Source organism: Adelges cooleyi, unplaced genomic scaffold (assembly GCF_023614345.1).
Source record: "Adelges cooleyi isolate 19-005CV unplaced genomic scaffold, UGA_ACOO_1.1 ACOO_flye_CR_arks_rails_tigmint_CR_PRNA_108, whole genome shotgun sequence".
NCBI lineage: Eukaryota > Metazoa > Arthropoda > Insecta > Hemiptera > Adelgidae > Adelges > Adelges cooleyi.
The window spans coordinates 3870660-3890683 of NW_026095761.1; the positions used below are offsets into that span (position 1 = coordinate 3870660).

Genomic DNA, 20024 nt, shown 5'->3' on the forward strand with positions numbered 1-20024 from the left:
AAAATGCAAATATTTATCTCGACACAGAACTCTCGTCGACTTTAAAATTTAAACTGTAGTTCAACTTTTTTAAATTAAAAATAATTTACTGAAAATGTTGACCGGTAACCGTGGTTTACCCGACCATAACATAATCTGTCGCCGTTATTGTGTTATTTAATTAGGGTGGTTCATTAAGGATAACTCTTAAAATAATTGCAATTTTGTAGTTTTTTTTTTAATTTGTTTGTTAATATATCGATGATAATAATAAAAACATTATATATACAATAATTATAACCGTCGGAATGCCGACAATGTTATTGTTGAGCAACGGCCGTGGAAGAGAGGGGTGAGTTGGGGAACAGTGAGGAAAAAGGACCAAATTAAATAACTGGTTTATTTTTTGAAACATGATTTTTTAAGCGATTCGACGGCATTCGTCGTGTACCTACATGGCCCCGTGTAGTTCTCTGACCAGGACTTGTCTCTCTCGTCTACAACAGTACAACCGTTTCCAATTTGGATAATAATAATTTATATAGCTAACTGTACCGTGAGTGTGTGTGTTTTTATCAGCTGTTTTTGTTTGTTGTTTGCGTGTTGTGTGTGTGCATCGTAGGTTTAGGCCAAAAAACGAAGCGCGTGCGCGCATGTTGCATTCAAGGCCGAGTCCAGATAGAAAAGTGCACTGCCGTTTAATAATAATAATAATAGTACACGCACAAAATACTTTGTTGTGTGCCGTATGCCTACTTGTAGCAGCAGCAGCAGCCGGTAAACAAAATCATAAATTCTATAATCTATACTATAAATATAGTAAAATAAAATAATAACATGATAAAACATTATATTACTGGATCGTTTCCTTCCGTGACGACGTTGTTGTTGTTGACCGTCCGCCCACTATAGCCAATAGAATTCTATAGACAAAATATAATTTACAACCTTGTATAATGTATAATATGTAATAATTAAAAAAAAAGAATAGTTTTGTCGTTGTTGTTGTTTTGGTAGGTTTTCAACAAATATATATTATTAAAATTTTAATCACATAACACATTAACTATTATTATTTGTATACCGAGCCAATATTGTTGTGCGCAACTGAAAATAACTTGTGCGCAGCGTCGGTGATGTGTTTTTTGATTTATTTTCGTCTAGACCGAATTGATTAATAAAGTTGTTTTTTTTTAGAGAGAGAGAGAGAGAGAGCAAACAATAAAAAAATAATTATTCCTTCCCTCTTTTTACATCGTGAAAAACGCCCTAAAAGCGTCGACTTGAAAATTGCGGTATGCCATTACTTACAAGTCGAATTATAGTTCCGACATTGTGTTAGATACCATTAACCCTTCCCCCGGTGGAAGGGGTGACATTTATTTTGAAGGTACAATAATATATCAGTATAATGTGGTGTGTTATACCAGGTATACATTATTATTATTAGTCGTGTATTGATTTATTGTGAATATAACCATGGCCGTACGTTTTTGTTTACATTGTAAGTGTCCCTTCCGTTTTTCCATCTATTCTGTGGTAATACCGTGTACGCCTAACCACTCCCCTCTCAAGGAAAAACAATCGATTACCGAGCACAATAATAATTTTGATGTAAATGTAGAAAATTGTAGACAAATTGCCTTAGAGCAAATTGTTCTTTCCTCTCCACTTGTACTGCTGAAGACCTATGACCGTACCCTCCCTGTGTGCATCTGCTGACTGTCTCCTCAATTAATTGTTTTGTTTTTTTCTACTTGCAGATCAAGCAGAGCTCAACGAAATTTGGCCGAAAAACAGCGGCGGGACAAATTGAATAAATACATAAACGAGCTGTCCACTCTGGTGCCGTTGGTTTCTAGTTCTCCGAAAAAATTGGACAAGACCAGCGTGCTCAGGCTCAGCGCGACCTGGCTGCGGCTTAACCAAAGTAAGTGACCACGGGCGGGTTGCTGTCCTTCGGTTCACAGTGTATTAATATTATCACACTGTTAATATTGTGTTTTTTCTTCCAGTGTTAACGGCGTTCAAAGAACAAAGAGAAAAATTGCCCAACTACCTGAATTCGGTGAACCTCTGCGAACTGCTGATGGACGTGAGTGTAGCATCTACTTAGGGATGATAAAATATATATATAAGTAACACAACTTGAACACGCAGATTAAAAGTAGTGTCCCGAGAGGATTTTCTAGAAAAAATTACACCTTTAAATTATCCCGGTATTCTTCTACATAAAGTCAGGTGGGGAAATATTTAACAAATGGCAATCAACACATATTATTGTAACATGATAACGTCATGCTAATAAAACAATTAAAATTTTATCTAGTTATTAAGTCGGTAAACAGTTTGAAAAAAAAAATAGTTAATCTTCATTATTAACCGCGCTCAGTCATAACTTGTATTATTTATTTAAAATTGAAAAGTAAATGGGGTTGGCTAATAAAACCAGAATTCAGCATGTTTTTTTTTTATATTAAAGCCCAGCAAACGCATTAGTATTAGTAATGATCATTCAAAACTGGCTTCGTCTTGTTTGCGTATTTAATAGGTTAATAATAACATAAAAAAGACATAATTTTTAAATTAATGTAATTATAATTTTCAAAAAAACGCTGAAAAAGTTGTTCTGGGCAAGTGAGTATTGTACATAAATGTAATATCTCTTAGATTATTTTATATTAAAAATATACTTCTTAAGGCTTAACAATAAATACAACGAAACGTGCTCAGTTTAATAAGAGGTTTCTGTGATACAAAGCAAATATGGGCTAAGAGTAAAACGGAAAATGACAATTAAACTAATAAAATGTACAAGTTTTGAAAATAATTCTTTGCAACAAAAATTAGTCGGCTCCTTCTTAAATTACGACTGATACTACCGTTTTAAAAATATTTTATTTTGAAAGAAGATACACTTTCTTTAAATTATTTTCGCCGCATTAAAGTAAAAAAAAAAAATGTTTCATTATACTTATAGGAGAGTCATCCAATATCCCTTCGGGGCTCATGTCGCCTTATTATTATTATTTGATATAATATATATTATATAGACTTTGCTTATAAACCGAAGGGTAAATCCCCTGGATCATATTATATGTAACAAGTATGAGAAAAACATTTTTTTTTATTAGGTCTCAATTTTAAAATGTATGTTTTTTTCGACTCCGTAAAACGTACAAACGAGTAATACATATTATTTTCAATAGTGCCTTCCTTTTGTGTTTACCATTTTTGACTTGCACTCATTTGTTGTGTGTGTTTTTGTTTTTGGTTTCAGGACAGAGACATCTACCTGTTGGTCACGTCTACTGGGAAAATCGTGTTCGTTTCGCACACCGTGGAAAACATTCTGGGACATTCTCAAGTATGTAATTTCGAACCGATACCGTTTGTACAGTAGTGTTAAGCCAAAAAAAAAAAAATTAAACGCCCAACTTTAGTAAACGGTAAAGCATGCATCTGTGGTTTAGATTCATCCACATTTTTGGGCAAAATTGTTTCTTCTTATTGAGAAACAAGTCGGAAATCAACTTGACGAATAATTGTTATTTAAATATAGTAAACGTGGAAATAAACCGAGAGTAAACATATCGATAGAAATATAAAAAACAATTAAAGCATCAAACGATATTTTAATCGGACAGGTTTTGATCTTGCTCTGTTGAAAAGTCTTAGCGCAAATTTCGAACTGGCCCTCGGCCAATAACACATACATACATACATGCATGCATATTATGTATTTGAAGAGTGAATTTGTCGAAACGCGGTGTTTTAAGTGCCAAAGTATAAAAATCTAACTTTTAAATTTAAATTGTTATTTCACGCGTAACGGTGAACAATTTTGTATGTTTCCGTTAATGAATAAAATACAAATCTAATTATAAAGTTAGATTTTTATACTTTGGCACTTTGGAACTTTCGACAAATTCAGTCTTCGTTTATGTTAAACCCCAACAATTGGATTCTTTTGCTAAAGCCCAGTAAACTTTTGCCGGTAACCTAACCTAACCGGGAGATTCATTAGGCTTGTGCACACCCAAAACGCGAATCGGGCTTTTATCATTACAATACTAATAATAACCGGTAATGGCCCACTCTGCTTGAATCGTGTGCCGATAAATTCATTTGCTGCTTTTGATTGATTAAGACGGTGTCGTTGTTTGAACGTTTTCTGATTAACCAAAACTTATTTCAACGTTTTTTACCCATTTTAGCGGTTCGATTTTTTTTTTCTTACATTAAAAATATTATTTTATAATACATTTCTATAACCGGCGGTGATGTGATAATAATAATTACCTATAATTATAATAATGGTAACCGAGAAAAACTGGTACACGAGATTGTTGCAGCGGGGTAACACCGGTTGTTGTTGTTTTATTTTTGTCTTATGAAAGTCATCATGGTCATAAAAAAGATTTATTAGTTTTGTTTTTAATAATAATTTAAAAAAATGTATTTAACGCGGGTTTGTTGTTGCCAATATATTCATGTGTAATAGTAATTATAATACAAATATAATATTATATTATAATGGTCATTTATTCGCACATAATTTTTTTGATAGATATTTTTAACGTTGTTGTTGATGTGTTTTTTTTTATTGAAAGTATACCCATTCATTTCCCATCCCTGCCTTCAAAATACTCATTAGTTATTACATTTATTTTGTCCTAAACACCAATATTGAAGTATATCTGAGAAAAAACCAAAAAAAACTTAATTCGTTGTTTATTGACTGGTTATTTTTTTTTAACCTTCTTTCACCATCGGTTTTACTGAGATGTGGTTTTTGTTTATGTGTATATTTTTTTTCAATCGCTGAATCGATTTTTTTTTTAAATAATAAATTATACGTATATGAATAATCTAGATGGAAAATCGTGTGCCGGAGCACTCTTCATAACAAGTTGAAAAAGTTTACCTGTATTCCTGGAAAAGACATTAAATATTTACTTAAAATATTAAGTTTACCGAGTCGATCGTCTGAATAGAAATACAGGGTGAATATGTTCTATCTGCTTTGGACGATCGATTCGTGATAAAAGGTAGATTTTGTTTTTTTAAATTTTACTATTTCAGGTAGAATATGTAAAAACCTAAAAATCCACTCTGTTTATAAATTTAGAAAAAAAAAATCTAATATCAACATTATTTTTAAATTAAAAAATATATTAATTATTATTATTTCTTTGGTAATTAAGTTACATTATGTAGTAATTTTTAAAATCGCCTTTCTTAAAATCAATACATACTTAATGGAAACAACAAAAAGTATGATTTTTACATGCAATATATTCTGAATTATGCGAAATAAGCCAAATATTATCTCGGTTCCAAAATATGGTCCAATATAGTCATTTTCCCCCTCCAAATTCCGTGATGGAAAAATCATCGACTTTTTTTTACCCCCGATGAGCTGCATATTGAGCTAATGAATATAATATGTATAAAAGTCAACTTATAGTTAGTTTTTTTTTTTTTTTAATCGCACAATATATTTATAAAATTGCCAAATGTTAGTATTTTCCAGAGCGTTATCAATTTTTGAAATTTAAACGGAAACGTATATATTTGATTAACTTTTTAAATTAACAATAATTAGCCGATCGTTTTGACTGGGGAGTCGAAAAACAGTTTTGGGTAATTACTTTTGAAGAGTTTATGTAGGACGGATAGATAAAGTTGGTGGAGTGATGTATTATTTTTGTCCTACGCGTCTCACTCTAACGCAGCAAAGTATTCAAGTAGAATGTTGTAAAATAATATATGCGGAGGAAGTGTCGGAATTATCTTAAATGTGTGTCGTCTTCCGTTGAAAAATTGATCACTCTGTATAGTGACCGTCCAGGGAGGACACTGTCGACGGCGACCTTGGACAATGTGCATAATGCGCTTGGGTTCTCGGCCAATGACAATAATATACATGTCGTGTTATTAACATGTTACAGCTATATATTTATTACTTATTATTATTATTATACAGCCAGTGTGGTTACCGGTTGTGTTGCGGCCGAATGCATAATGAAGACGGGGGAAAAAATGGGAGAATTTAATAATCGAGTTTAATTTGCTTTATAATATGCTGATCGATAACCAATTTCGGATGTTTACCTTTAATGTTATTATAGTTTAAAATATAAGATGGGACGAAGGGGGGCGGAGTGTAGTATTATTTTAATCCGCACGCATTACTCTACACTACCTCCCGTCATAAATTTTATACCCCAATAACTTTGAAAGTAATTATTCAAAACCGGTTAATATTACCTGCAAATCATTCTTGATTTAATAAGTTGAGATAATAATATGTACGTTAATATTTAAACCATCTTAATCAACGTATGGGGTTTTAACGCAAAAGGGATGGTGTGGTGTTATACAATTGAAAAATACATCAAATTTGGGCCAACCTTTAAGAGGGCGTCGCACCGCCCATTTTTAAGGAGTAAAGTATAGGCAATTTTTTACAAAATCTTAATTTAAAGGTTAAACTGTAATGTGTAATTATTAGTTCAATAACTAGGACTCTATTTTGGTATTCAATTTATTTTTTAGACTACCACAGCATCCTTGAAAGCGATTTAAAAATGATTTTTCATCACTACATGTTTAAGCAGACTGAAAATAACTCGCTTAATTTTGGTTTTAGAGTAAAAGCACCCATTATAAAATTAAAAGAGAACAATATTCCGTAGGGCAAGACGGTGCATTTTTTTCATTATTCTAAGTATAACGCTCAATACATAGTTTAGAAATAACGACTATTTAAACATTTTTAAATGATTGTAACTTTTCAAAAAATGATTTTTTCTTGCCTCTGGAATATTGTTGTCTTTTAATTTTATAATGGGTGCTTTTACTCTAAAACCAAAATTAGCGATTTATTTTCAGTCTGCTTAAACATGTTTTTACCACTGAAAGTCACGAAAAAGAATTATTTAAAAAAAAATTATTATTTCTCTCAAGATATTGACTGGTTCATAGTTAGTGAATCACCCTGTGTACATGTATATCAGCCACTTCTGTGTGTATTATATTGGATTACCTCTCTCTCTCTCTCTCTCTCTCTGGACAGGACAAAGATGATATTTTGAAATAATTGCGCATGCACCTTTGTCGGATGAGCGGTAATGTGTATAATAGACGGTGTGCGTTTGTGTGAATATAATATCAGCACAACAACAATATTAGGTGCTATTAATGTTATAGTTATCGGGAATCGAATAGGGGAGGGGAGATGCCGGGAGAGGAGAAGAATAAGTTTTCAAACGCGCCTCTTCGACCCATATCGACCTTAGTGTGTCTGCTCTTACTCGTACTACTGCTCGTCTTGGTTCTTTAGAAATATGAGAATTTTATTAAAAAAAAAATAAAAATAAGACAAACAAACAAACATAATATGTATACAGGATGATTGCTTAAGGGTAAGACGCTCGTTTTCTTCGAAATCAATTGGGATTTTTTGAGTTTTTATTTTCGGTGACGCTGAGGTTTATGTTGTTATACAATATTAGACCGTATTATACTTAGGTACCGTGTATAATATTATTTGATTAACTTTGTTAAATTAACAATCATTTGCTGTAATTTTCCAGAACTGGTTATCGACCAGTCCAAAGCAAATTATATTTTATTTTAACAATCTAAGTAAATGTGTATGATGTAAAAGTCGATAGAGCTTTGGAAATTACAAAACAAAAAGTAAACATTTTTTTTTTCTTACTGATACAATCTAATTTTTATTGCAATACGTATTAGAGCTGACAAGACAAGAATAGCTATGATTAACTTAACTTGTGTGGAGTAAAATCGCCCATTGGTGATATACTCCATGAAATACTTAATAACTTTATAATATTGTGAAACAACATAATAAACCAAAAAGTTGCCATTATTTTAAGAAAAAACGAGAGCGTTTTAATCTTTAATACAGAAATATGCAACGTTGTTGTGTATTCGCCTAATAAAATATATAGCGCAGATAACACAGGGAGCGTCTCTCCGTGTACTGTGTAGTATTCAAATTTTCGAATACCGGTGTACTTAAAGCGACGAAAGGAGAAGAGCTCTTCAATTGTTGTTATAGGCACACGCAGATTCTTAACTAAATTTTTTTTTTCCGAGGAAACCACAAAACGGTTTTGGGATTTGCAAAAAAAAAAACCGAAGGTCAACAACTAAATTCTTCTTTTTAATTCCTCGGTCGGTTCTCTTATCCGACTGATCGCAGTCTTTTTTTTTTTTTATTCCTTCTGTGTGTTGTGCTGCGGATTTATGCGTTTTTGCTTCGACCAGATTTTTTTTTAACGACGTTCTTTATGCGTTTTCGGTTAATACATTTCTTGTGTCGTCGTCTTCCACGTTCGATATTTGCAAACCACTACAACACCGTCGTGTCTCATGTGTGGTCATGATAATAATATGATGCTAAAATGTTGTTAATTGCCGTGGACTTGTTTTGGGTGAAAAAAGAACCAGGAAAAATGTGTCGTCGTTGTTTCAAGTACAACGATTTTTTTTATAATTATCATTATTGTTGGTGGACGATTAGTTTTGATGTGCAAACTCCGTCGGCCGATGAACCTTGCGCAATGGGCCAGTGCGTCACCTGTGTATAATATAATAATATTATGTCTTTATTGGTACAACCCAATCTATAAACGATTACTCGTATCGCTTAATGAGTCACTAAACGACTTATGTATATTTGTATTACAAAACTATTCTATTGTCGTTACGTTATCGTTTTCGAATAACCGGACGGATGCGATGCCACCATGATAAGTCCCGTTTTAAACTTTCGGTAGAAAATGCAAAATTATATTCAAAAAAAAAAAAACTCCAAATATCTGTAGTCACGCTAGGCGAAGAAACCCCAAAAAGCACTAACGACACGTTTTTTATTTATTGCCAATTAAGTACTTTCAGTTGTAATAATTCCCAATGACCCTTGACCTCCACGACCCCGCCGTGGTGCTGGCTATTTTTTAATTTTTTTTTTTTTTTTATCACAAATGTGTATAATTAGTAAATATGATTACGAATTTATGAATTAACATAATATTAATTGCGTGTGTTGCATGCTCAGGCCTTAGGTCGCCGAGCGTGTGACCAGATTAAAACTTGCCCCCCCACAAACAACATTCGACGTATAAAAAAACGTTCCACCTAAAAAATAAAACAACTTTCGCATTAAAAGTGTTGTTTAAAGTACATCATTTAATGGGGGGGGGGGGACGAAATCCCTTTATTGGATTATTTTAACCCTTATCGAAAACCTCTCTTAGGGTTCCTTCAGTGTTTTCCCGGATACATGGATTTTACCGTGGCTTTATAAAACCTGTATCATTTCCAGTAAATGCGTTTTTTTTTTCACTAACCTTACAACCAACGCTAATGTTGTTTTTCACTTAACACACACAAACACATTAGACTTTTTTCCGAAATATATTCAAAACAATTGCTCGTGTAAAGCCATTAAGTCGTGTTTCCAATGGTTATTGTGCGTGTAAAACAATCGGTAGTTTAGCTTCTTAAATTACACGGACTTGCGAAAGTACATTGTTGTTGGACATTTTTAAATCGGCCAAAACCGCCGAGTGGTGGGGTGTTGGCAATTAATAAGACAATTGCCATTGACGCAAATCTCCAGACGCTAGACCAGATTACAATTATTGTGGTTAATTAATTTTTCGTAGTATCTGGTAATAAAAATAATAATATAGTTATTATATTTATAGAATTTGGGCCTCGCCTAATAATTTTCGATTTTTAACGCTTTTAATATACTGTCTAAATTAATTTGGTTAAAATATCACGACACGGTAATCGTGAATCCGGCGTTTATCAAGAAACCCTATTATTAAACTTGATGAGCGCAGTGAAACGCGCATGCATCGGTCGTTTTAGAAATAAATGTATCTTTTTTAAATTTGGAAAAGGAACGAAAACAATTTTTTTCTCGATTATTATAATAATTGCCAATTTATATTTCACAGCATAAAAAAAAATACACTTTTCGGTATAAATTCAACCGACGGCTAAAACGGGTTAACCCAACAACAAAATATGATAAAATGAGCGTTGCGTTAAATCGATAATGTTTTTTTAGGCTAATCGTGTATATTCTAATCGTTAATATTCACTCGATTATAAAGTCTAAAAACATCATTGTTAGCTTTAGCGGTGACCATCTCGCCGATTTTTCGTTTGAACATTTTCCCATTAGATATGATGACCACATTGTTCAGTATTTTTTTTTTTTTTTGGAACGTTTTTGATTTTATTTTTGGTGGTTTCATGCGACGACGACGGGCTGGCCGGATGAATATGGTTAATATTATTATTGTGTGTACAACGAACGGTGTGTCTCTCCGGTGTGTATATTTTTATCTTGCTTGACCCGACGGCCACGGACGGGCTGTAATTGAGTCTCGGAGAGAAAGAAAGAGAGACGGTCAAAAAAAAAATATGGTCGATGAATGAGATTTCAGACTCGAAGGGGGGCATTTGTACCAAACAAATCTCGGTTCGTTAAGATTTTCCACGTGGGTCCGTCCGTCGCCGTCGTGTGGTGTATATCGAGCATTTTTTTCCCCAACCCCTCGACCACCCTTCCACATACACCACCCCTCCTTCGGGTATATCCGTCCGTCGTCTTTTGTATACATCTTTATTAGTAATAATTTTTTTTTTTGGATAGAAGAAATTCTAAGACAACAAATTACTGTGTACGATTATCGTTTAAATGGGTATACTAACCGGTGTTGCGTTTTGTGTGTTTGCAGAGAGATTTAATGGGCCATTCGCTGTTAAATATCACTTGTCCGGAAGACCACGACGAACTCCGCAATAACCTCAAGTACACGATGGACGACCAACAGCCGTCCAACAATATGGGTAAACGTTCATTTTTGATTTTTTATTAAAATTTACTAATTAATTGGTTTTCTTTGCTGTTTGACGTTCAGTCGCCGCCACCCAGGACCAAGTCGACGGCGTTGTCTCCATGCCAGAAGGAAAGCGCAACCGACGGTTCAACATACAGCGTCGTTCTTTCTACATGCGTTTGCTCAAACGGGCCGTTTCTCGCGGCGAACAACCCGAATACGAGTTGGTGCACGTGGTGGGCACGCTGATGATACCCAATAAAGCGAAAGCTACCAAAGGTAATGAAAAGACATTTGAAAATAAAAAAAAATGTTAAAACTAATTTTGAAAAGAACACCGATAAATAACCTGTTTGTCTTTTTTGTCGCACAGATGCCGTGCTAAGCGGCAACGACATCGTACTGAACGCCGTGGTGAGACTGTACAACGAACGTCGGGTTACCGAAGTGTCCATGTTGGAAGCCACCCGGGAAGAGTACATCACCAGACACCATATCGATGGCCGTATCATTTATGTCGACCACAGGTAAGCTCTCTCTGTCTGATTGTAACACTTTTAATATAATATAAGATGTGTGTTTTATTTGAATTTGCTGTGTTATAATAACAACTCGTATATTCGGCTTTCATAGGATATCGGTCGTATCCGGTTTCATGCCTAGTGAAGTGTCCGGAAAATTAGCGTTCACCTTTATGCACAAAGACGACGTACGCTGGGTGATGATCGCTCTCAGACAAAGTAAGCTCTTGTTTTATTTTGACCGTTAACAAAATCCGTATTATAGTGCTGTTTTTATGCTAACTTTTTTTTTGTTTCACAGTGTATTTCAAAGGCGAGAGTTACGGCAGTAGCTGCTATCGTCTGATGTCGAAAAATGGCGAATTCGTCTACATGAAGACTTACGGTTACCTGGAGTTGAACTCGAACGAGGATTCGATTGAATCTTTTATTTGCGTCAACACGCTCGTCAGTCCCGAGGAGGGCAAGAAAGAAATAATCAAAATGAGAGAAAAATTCACCCCGCTCATACGCAATCGGACCGAACCCGGTATCGCTGCGATCTCCGGCGATCAATCCGTAAGTGTGTAACGCCACTCAAAGTTGTACAACAAATTCATTGGTTTTGTATGTTTTAGATGGAAGCCGATTCTACGACGTCGCTGGAGCACGCCTCCACCGAAGATCCCAAAACGTTGGACATTGTTGTGGAACAAATGATCGCCAATATTCCTGCTCCGGCTATTGACAACGTCAAGGAAACCGCGCAGAACATGGGACCGCTGCCGGACAGTCAGTTCATAAAGGTGGCGATGCTGTCTAAGTCTTTGCCTCCCGTGTCCAAGTCGCCCAACATGCCCAAGATCGACAAGCGGTCCTCGTTATCGCCACAACCTATTGCCGTCAAGCCGCCGACACAAGACAGGCCGTCTGTGCTCAGAGTGGCGCCACCGATGGCCCGGCAGCCGGTGGTTGTATACAGTCCGCAAGCCGACGAGGCCAGCGCTGAAAAAGATCGAGAGTACTACGAACGGCGGGGTGAAATACTGGTTCATTCCAAGCGGCAAAACGACATGGAGTTACCCGAGACGGCTACGAAAAAGGCAAAAATCGTGCCGGACTCGCCCGTTGAGTCACCCGCCTGCAGCCTACAAGACAGCAGTTGTCAGTCCGATTACCAACTAAACCCAAACGACTTTGTGTCTTTAGACGGTCTTTCCACTTTTGATGATACGCCGTCCCAGTTCGACACTCACAGCGTTGACGAACACGACATAGATCTAGGTAACATTACTTAATATTGTCGTACAATTAGTGCCAAAAAAAAAACCGTCCTTTTGACAAACGTCCTTTTTAATTTACTATGATCGTTACCGAGTTGAATTTAAATGTTGTTCTTGTTGTTTTTTCCTTAGATCCTTTAACCGATGACAATATTATGCCTGGTCTCTCACATATATCGGTAAGGATTTTTTTTTTTTCATCAAAATTACTTTGAGGTTTTATCATTAGATGTTAAAAAAAAACTTAAATTTAAAACTAAACGAAAAATTGATTACATTGACTCATGTGTGAGTGTGTGTGTGTGTGGGTTTAGATTTCAAATGCTTAAAGCTTTTTAATGTTTTTTTTTCAGTTCCAACAAATACTAACTGACAACAATGGCAAACCAGTCAATAGTCTATACTTGCAATCCGAGAAATTCAGCGCGTCTCTTCAGTACGACCCAAACGGTATGGAAAAAAAAAATATAGAATAATTATTTTTATTAAATTTTATCGTTTTTATTTTAATTTATTTAGGTCTTTACAACGACGAAACCCTCTCGGACATTAACCATATACCCGTGAGTATTTCGTTTTGTTTTTAAGAAAAATAACGATTGACTAAACGTTGTTGTTGTTTACATTCAATTAGCTCATGCAAGTATTAAAACAAGAAGGAGACATTGAAAACGACATGCTCGAAAAAGAACAGCGCAATTTAAATATAAACATCGAACGACAAGGTGTCCAAATTCACAATATACAATCTGATTTGGAGTCGTTGCCTTCCAGGGCGGACGCTCACTTTTTGACAACCAATTTTTCCACACTGAAAGTGAGTTTATATCGAAGCTACCAAAAAAAACGACTATAAAATGTATATTATAATGATTTTTTGTTATTTACATAGACCGAGCACGAAAAACAGAAACAAATGTTGCGGTCGCTGAAAGAAGGACGACAAAATATACTTAACAGTCCCGTTGGATTTCAACCGAACATTGGCGTCTAATCGGCCGACGTTTGTTGTTAATATTATGACTATTTATCTTTCCGTTTGACAAAAAATTAAATTAAAAAAAAATATTTAAGTGAGTGAGATTACTAGTACTTCAATTAACTGTAAACAAACAAATTAAATTTCAAAATTTGTTGTATTTTTTATTATTATTGTTAATATTATCGTTACAGTTAAAAATTATATTGCCGCGGTATATTCTCCCGGACAAGCGTGACAAATCGGGGAAATTTATCATATTCGTTAAGATATTATTAATAGTAATTAGAGTTAAGTTTGTAAAAAAAAAAAAGATAGAGTTATATGTATAAAAAAAAACCCTTTCCCTTGTAAATTAGCTGTTTGTTAATTTTTTTGTATAAAACTATTTTTAATTTTTATAACGTTTTGCTTCTTTTATTTGCCCCCCACCCCCCTGAGTTACTGTTATTATATCATTAATATTATTATTATTATTATTATTATTATTATTATTATATTATTATTTTATTATTATATTTTTATTATTATTATTATTATTATTATTATTACTACTACTACTACTACTACTATCGTTACCTAGTATTTGTATGAGATCCCCAAGTAGATTTTTTTTTTTTTTTTGACAACTTCTATTCTTTTTCTTTTGTTTTGTTTTTTATTATTTATTTATTTAAATATACATATATTTATACATATATATATATATATATATTTATATAAATTTGTTTTTGCATAGTTTTTTTTTTTTTTTTACAGTAAAATATATATTATGCTCAAAAAAAAAAACAAAAAAAATCAATAGTGACTGACTTGTGTTCATATTTTTTTTTCTTCATTTATATATATATATATATATATAACACTTTTAATATTCTTATTAGTATTAAAGAGAATGTCAAAAAAAAAAAAAAAAAAAGCAGATTAATTACAAGTATATTTTTATATTATCCAACAAATCACAAGATTAAAAAATGAGTATTTTTTTTTTTCATTTTTGCAATGATAATTAAATAATAATTTACCGTAAACATTTTTATTTTTGATCCGTGCCATTTTCACAATCAAATTTATGTTATTTACTATAACAGTTTTGCCGATTTTTCTTCATTTATAACACATTACTATTATTCTTGCGTATCTTTTTTGTTTTCAACGTTACCACGTCTGCCCATTTATTCGTATTCAGCGATAGATTTATTATACGTAATACACACATATATATATATATATATATATATAAAACAAGTTTTCTTTTAGTGCCCATTTTTTTTTTTTTTTTTTATTCTGTTTTGTTACATTTAAAATTTTTAAAACAAATACTCACGAGAATACTCTTCAATAATAAAAATACAAAGATATTGATAAAACGGTAAAGTGCATCTTACGATGGCGTTATGATGATGGTATTTACCTATATAAATATAATATTTTCTTTATAAATGAATATTTATATTTTATTTTAATTATTAGGTACTATTATTATTATTATTATTATTATTGATATTTATATAACGTATGTTTTGTTTATTATCAAAATCATTTTTTTTTATGTAAAGACTGAAAAGCAAAACATTTAAGGTTACGATTTTTGCATAAAACGTGTCAAAAAAAAAAAAAAATGTAACCGCTAAAATTATTATTGCAGTTTTTTTTTTTTATTAATAATATGCTTTTTAGCGTGTAAACTTTTGTTTGGTATCGTTTTGATATCAAATACATTTTTTTCTCTTGAAATGAGTATTCATTTTTTTTTTTATATATATATCTTTGGTCCCGGGTAGAAAGGGCTTAAGTCAATTTTTCACAAAAAAATGTTTTTCCCGTAGATTTAAAGCTTGATATTTTGGTTGAATTGGTAAAATTGACTTAGCCCTTTCTACTCGGGACCAAAGATATATATATATATAAATCTGTTACTTTGGTTTTTTTATTTCATCAACATGTAAAAATAATGTATATAAATAATCAAATTTGGTAAGGTACTCTACTACTACTAGACATAGTAAAGAAACAACATTTATTCATTCCATATAAATTTGTTTAATTTTGTTACCGTTAATTTAGTATATTGTGTAAGGTAAAAGTGGTTGTATTATTAAAAACACATCCATCAATTATATTGGGCTGACTAATTACTAAAACTATAAAAAAAAAAGTAATAATTTAAAAAAGTATATTATGATGGTCGAAGATATAAATTCATGATTCATTTGTCCTTTCTCCTTGGAGAGGAGAACGTTATTTTGTGTCATTTCGCAACAAGTCGAATAATTTTTTAGCGGAGTGTCACGTAGGATTTTACACGGCAAAAAGTTACATTGGTTTTCTGATAGGTGTTCATTTTTGGTCTGGAAATAAAACTTATTGGTAGGTATGAAGTTGTGTGGAAGTTAAAAAGTTTCATAATTAGACATTTATTTTTTAATTGTTTACAATGTTTTATTTTTTGTTTGCGGTTTTTGTCTATTTTTTTTTTTTTTTTTACCATCAAAGCAAATTATCTGACTATGTTATTGTAGTGCTTTTGTGCGTAATTAAATGAATAATAATATGCTAGGATTTTTTTTATTCATGAAAACCATTTTTAGGGTAGTTTTGTGGGTTTTTTTTTTTTAACATGTCAAACATTTTCATCTATTTTTGTGTCCATAGCATAGCAATATTCTTATTTTTTTATCAAGCTAGTATCAAAAATCAAAATGTATTTATTTATTTTATGCTGACTATTTTTTTTAGAAAAGATTTTTTTTTCAAGAATTTCTTTATTAAACAAAAAATAGGAAAGTTATAAGTTAAACTTTTAAAATGAAATCGAAAACGAACCACCCTTAAAAATGGTTTTGAAAATCTATAAATAAATCCAAAAAGTTTTCGTTTAACCAAATAGTCTACCATATTGTCAAGAAATAATAAGTTAGTGTATTTTTGAATCGCTCTAATGAATGGGTAGCTTATGAATCATTTTTTTATCACGTTACAGCCCATTGAAATTGACAAACGTCGTAACTTGATGATAACTTGACAAATCGAAATGTTATCCCAAATAAAAACAATCGTAAAAAGGATTTTCCAATGTCATATTTCACGTTTAATAATATTTTATTAAATTGTAAACGATTTTAATTGGGTTTTCATGATGGTGGAATTATTGAAATTTTAAATATATTATTCGGATGCAAAAACTAAAGAGGAAGTACTTTGAGAAGTCGTGCTGGGGTTCTGAAATGTTGAGGATTTGTTATTTGAATAGAACACAATCGATTGGGAGGGTAAAAAAAACAATCCAATGTATCTATTATAATTTATATATATATATATGTATTAAAAAGCCAACAAACATGTGTACGGGAAAAGCCACAAGTGTATGATCGTAGACAAGAACGGTGCGCAAAAATTATTACAACAGTACTGTACGGTAGTTTTTCATCATAATTGGGGGGGGTGGGGCAAGTGGCAACATGTCTGTATTTCACTTAAGAAAATGTATCTTTAGTAAAAAAAAAAAACGAAATTTTTCATAAGACTCGTGTTTTAAATTTGAATTTTGAACTATACATGTTAATACTGTAGTACCTCACTTAGAAATTATTACAATATACAGATTACAGAATGATCCATTTAATCATTTAACAACTGTACTATAGCCATGTTAAAACGTTTTGACTAATAATCACTTTTGAAAAATTAAATCAAGTTTTAATTAAACGTTGTTTTTTAAACATATAATAATAACAATAAAAACATAAGCCAGTACAGTGGGGTTGGGGCATAGTGGTGGCGGAGAGGTCACGGGACTACAGGAATTATTATAACAGCTGAACACTGTTACCACACTAATTTAAACAGTGACCAGAGCTGTAACCATTTAGGTACATATACTCGGTAACCGGTAAGTCTTATTCGATTTCCCGCCAAAATAGACCGTTTGAATTATTGAAAATACCATCTCGCATTGCCGGCGTCTCGCATAGGCAATTCGGCTACTCGAGTGTATACCGTATTAAATGCAATATAATCGTACATATTTTTTTTCATTATTAATTTTAATTGTTCTTTGAGACTTTTTTACGGTTACGAGTTTGTCAAAAACCAGAAAACCTTGCTGTATTCATTATGATGTCAACAGACTTCTCACGGTTTGTTTAAATAACAAAAATTACACTGTTTTTAAATAACCTTCGGTCATTTGATCGGGCGAATGCAGTGACGAAAGCCTCCTAGCGATGCGAATAGTTGTAGTTCAATTATTGTTCTTTATGAACAATTTGACGACTGGACAACCAGTTTTGAATGATTACCGTTTTAAGTTATTTTAATTTAAAATTTAGGAACGGTATTTGTGTGATTAACAGACGAAGCAGAAGAATCTTTACAGGAGTTGAGGCGTTCATCGCGAGCGATTAAAGCGCCCTACGCATTAGATTAGTTGTAATTAATTATTATTATGCAGGATAAGATTGTTACGGTTTTGATAATGTTACCACTTCGGTGTTTAAGGTGGGGAAAAACTATCTCTAGTAAAAAATAATGCACACGATGACATGTTACTTTTACTACATTTGTATAATGAATATATTCAATAAACCAATGTGTTACATTACAACAATGATAATAATTATTATTAATTTTTATGACTTGATTCAGCCTTATCTTCTTTTTCAGCTGTTCCCCGTACAGTATCATTATGTTTTTTAATTATTTTCATTATACCGCCAGTCAATTCCTTTACAGGAACCGGACGCTTGTTACTAAGTGCATACACTAGATCAAAGAACAATTCTTCTCCTAAATTATCTAAAAAACAAATAAAATGTATTTGTTATAAAAAAATACATGTATGATTTGAACAAATTTACCCATTCTACTTAGACTAAGCACATTATCAGTAGTTAACTACTCCTTCCAGATCTGGATTACTTTTGTTAACAAATTGTTGCTCTACTGTTGTTATGTCTTTAAATAAACGTTTAATAATAATAATAGTATAAAACCCCATCAGAGTATAAAACAATCACAAATCCAAGCATAGTTTAAACCAATAGAGTTTGAATTATTGCAGTTAAATCTGACAGTGATTTCATCACAATCAAACGCACTAGAGTGAACAGAATATGAGTTAAATGAAACCATCTTAACCGTCAGAAAATATTTTTAAAGTTCTCGAGAGTGAAACTTGTTGACCTAATCATCCGCTAAAAAAATTACCGAAAATAATATAACTATTACTATTGTTATTTAATTAAACAAATTAATTAAAAAAAATTAATTTATGATTCTCCGGTTTGATAAAAAGGGAATTACAAATTCATATTTAAAACGGCATTAACGCAACAGCAACAATAATTGTACCACTTATGAATAGTTTTGTATTTCAGTTAAACTGATGAAAACCTAATGTTCTAAAAGAAAATATTAAATCTTTTTTTGGTTTCTGCACAAATAATGTTTAATAGACCACTAACAAAACTAACCTTATTACGGTCTTCTATTGAAATTTAGAGATTTAGATGTAAACTTAACCTGTTTGTTTACGTGCATGTGGATTGATTTCAAAGTAATGAGCAATAATTTGTTTAGTTTGATTATCGTCACCAACAAGCATTAAAAATTGTTCCATCTCGAGACCGTAATCCTGATCAAACATATCCATAGCTCCAATAAAAGCATTTAGTATAGCCTGAAAAAAATGTTTTCACATAAAACATTGATTAGTAAAATTCAATTTTCTTACGGGATAAACAAATAAATATAAATACACATGAATTTAGTTTAGAAGGATTTGAACTTCCCTAGCCCCCCCCCCTCTAGTTGCGTGTAATGCATGTAATCGACTTAGTCGACACAAAGTTACTACCATTTTGGAATTGAAGGGCGGTTGCAAATAAAAAAGCAAAAGCTCAATTTAGACTATCATAATTAAGTAAGTCACAACTCAAACTTGACCAGGTTTTTGTGAGCCGGCATAATGATTTCTGTATTAAATCTAAAAAACATATCGAAAAAACTTTAAATTACTTTATCTTCCGGTATTAATCGAAGTTGTGTACAGTTAACAATCGACGTGTATGTTAATAAAGTAATTAATTTCAAAAACATAATAACGTATAAATTTAGACACAAAGTATTATAGTTAAATAATATTTTTTGTCTATAGTTCTTACACTCTATAGTAGCCTATATATAGTTTTATAATATAATAATTTGCCAATAAAATCTAAAATAATTTTACATATTATACTTGGTCATAAACATTATACTGTTGTGATATTTTATTGCATTGCTTACAAAATTATATTTTGCGATGAAAACACTTATGTAAACAAGATAATAATCAACAAGTGCTTCTATATAAAAATCTAGTCGAGACGGTATTATTTTTACTACG

The 20024-nt window shown here is 32.2% G+C and overlaps 2 protein-coding genes across 4 annotated transcripts in view; one reads left to right on the forward strand and one right to left on the reverse strand.

The window, feature by feature from the left end:
• Positions 1-14253, forward strand: part of LOC126838221 (neuronal PAS domain-containing protein 2-like) — a 73032-nt gene extending 58779 nt beyond the window's left edge. Inside the window, exons 3-17 of one of the 3 annotated variants that reach the window (XR_007685680.1) lie at positions 1743-1909; positions 1995-2074; positions 3260-3346; positions 10773-10884; positions 10956-11153; positions 11248-11401; positions 11508-11614; positions 11697-11953; positions 12013-12658; positions 12790-12836; positions 13011-13107; positions 13177-13220; positions 13292-13474; positions 13550-13730; positions 13831-14249. Coding sequence is in view for 1 of the 3 variants with exons in the window: in XM_050572481.1 (XP_050428438.1) it covers positions 1743-1909; positions 1995-2074; positions 3260-3346; positions 10773-10884; positions 10956-11153; positions 11248-11401; positions 11508-11614; positions 11697-11953; positions 12013-12658; positions 12790-12836; positions 13011-13107; positions 13177-13220; positions 13292-13474; positions 13550-13651 (2281 nt within the window). In the remaining 2 variants the exon portion in view is untranslated. Of the gene's footprint in view, positions 1-1742; positions 1910-1994; positions 2075-3259; positions 3347-10772; positions 10885-10955; positions 11154-11247; positions 11402-11507; positions 11615-11696; positions 11954-12012; positions 12659-12789; positions 12837-13010; positions 13108-13176; positions 13221-13291; positions 13475-13549 lie in introns of all 3 variants that reach the window. The other 2 variants (XR_007685678.1, XM_050572481.1) reach the window with 2 other exon arrangements.
• Positions 14254-18260: 4007 nt separating this feature from the next.
• LOC126840603 (uncharacterized) lies at positions 18261-19794 on the reverse strand. Its single transcript, XM_050576465.1, has 3 exons — positions 19655-19794; positions 19160-19316; positions 18261-18433 (listed from the first exon to the last, which is right to left on the reverse strand). The coding sequence occupies exons 1-3, from the start codon at positions 19733-19735 to the stop codon at positions 18261-18263; spliced, it is 411 nt and encodes a 136-aa protein (XP_050432422.1). The 5' UTR covers positions 19736-19794.
• Positions 19795-20024: the final 230 nt, after the last annotated feature.

What these genes read in the sequence shown, in the direction of transcription:
- LOC126840603 (XM_050576465.1), bottom strand. Translation starts at nt 19,735, where the DNA reads ATGTTTTTGAAATTAATTACTTTATTAACATACACGTCGATTGTTAAC. An exon ending in GATTAATACCGGAAGATAAA is followed by an intron (nt 19,317 to 19,654) that starts GTAATTTAAAGT and finishes CATTTTTTTCAG; the next exon opens with GCTATACTAAATGCTTTTAT. An exon ending in ACATGCACGTAAACAAACAG is followed by an intron (nt 18,434 to 19,159) that starts GTTAAGTTTACA and finishes TTTGTTTTTTAG; the next exon opens with ATAATTTAGGAGAAGAATTG.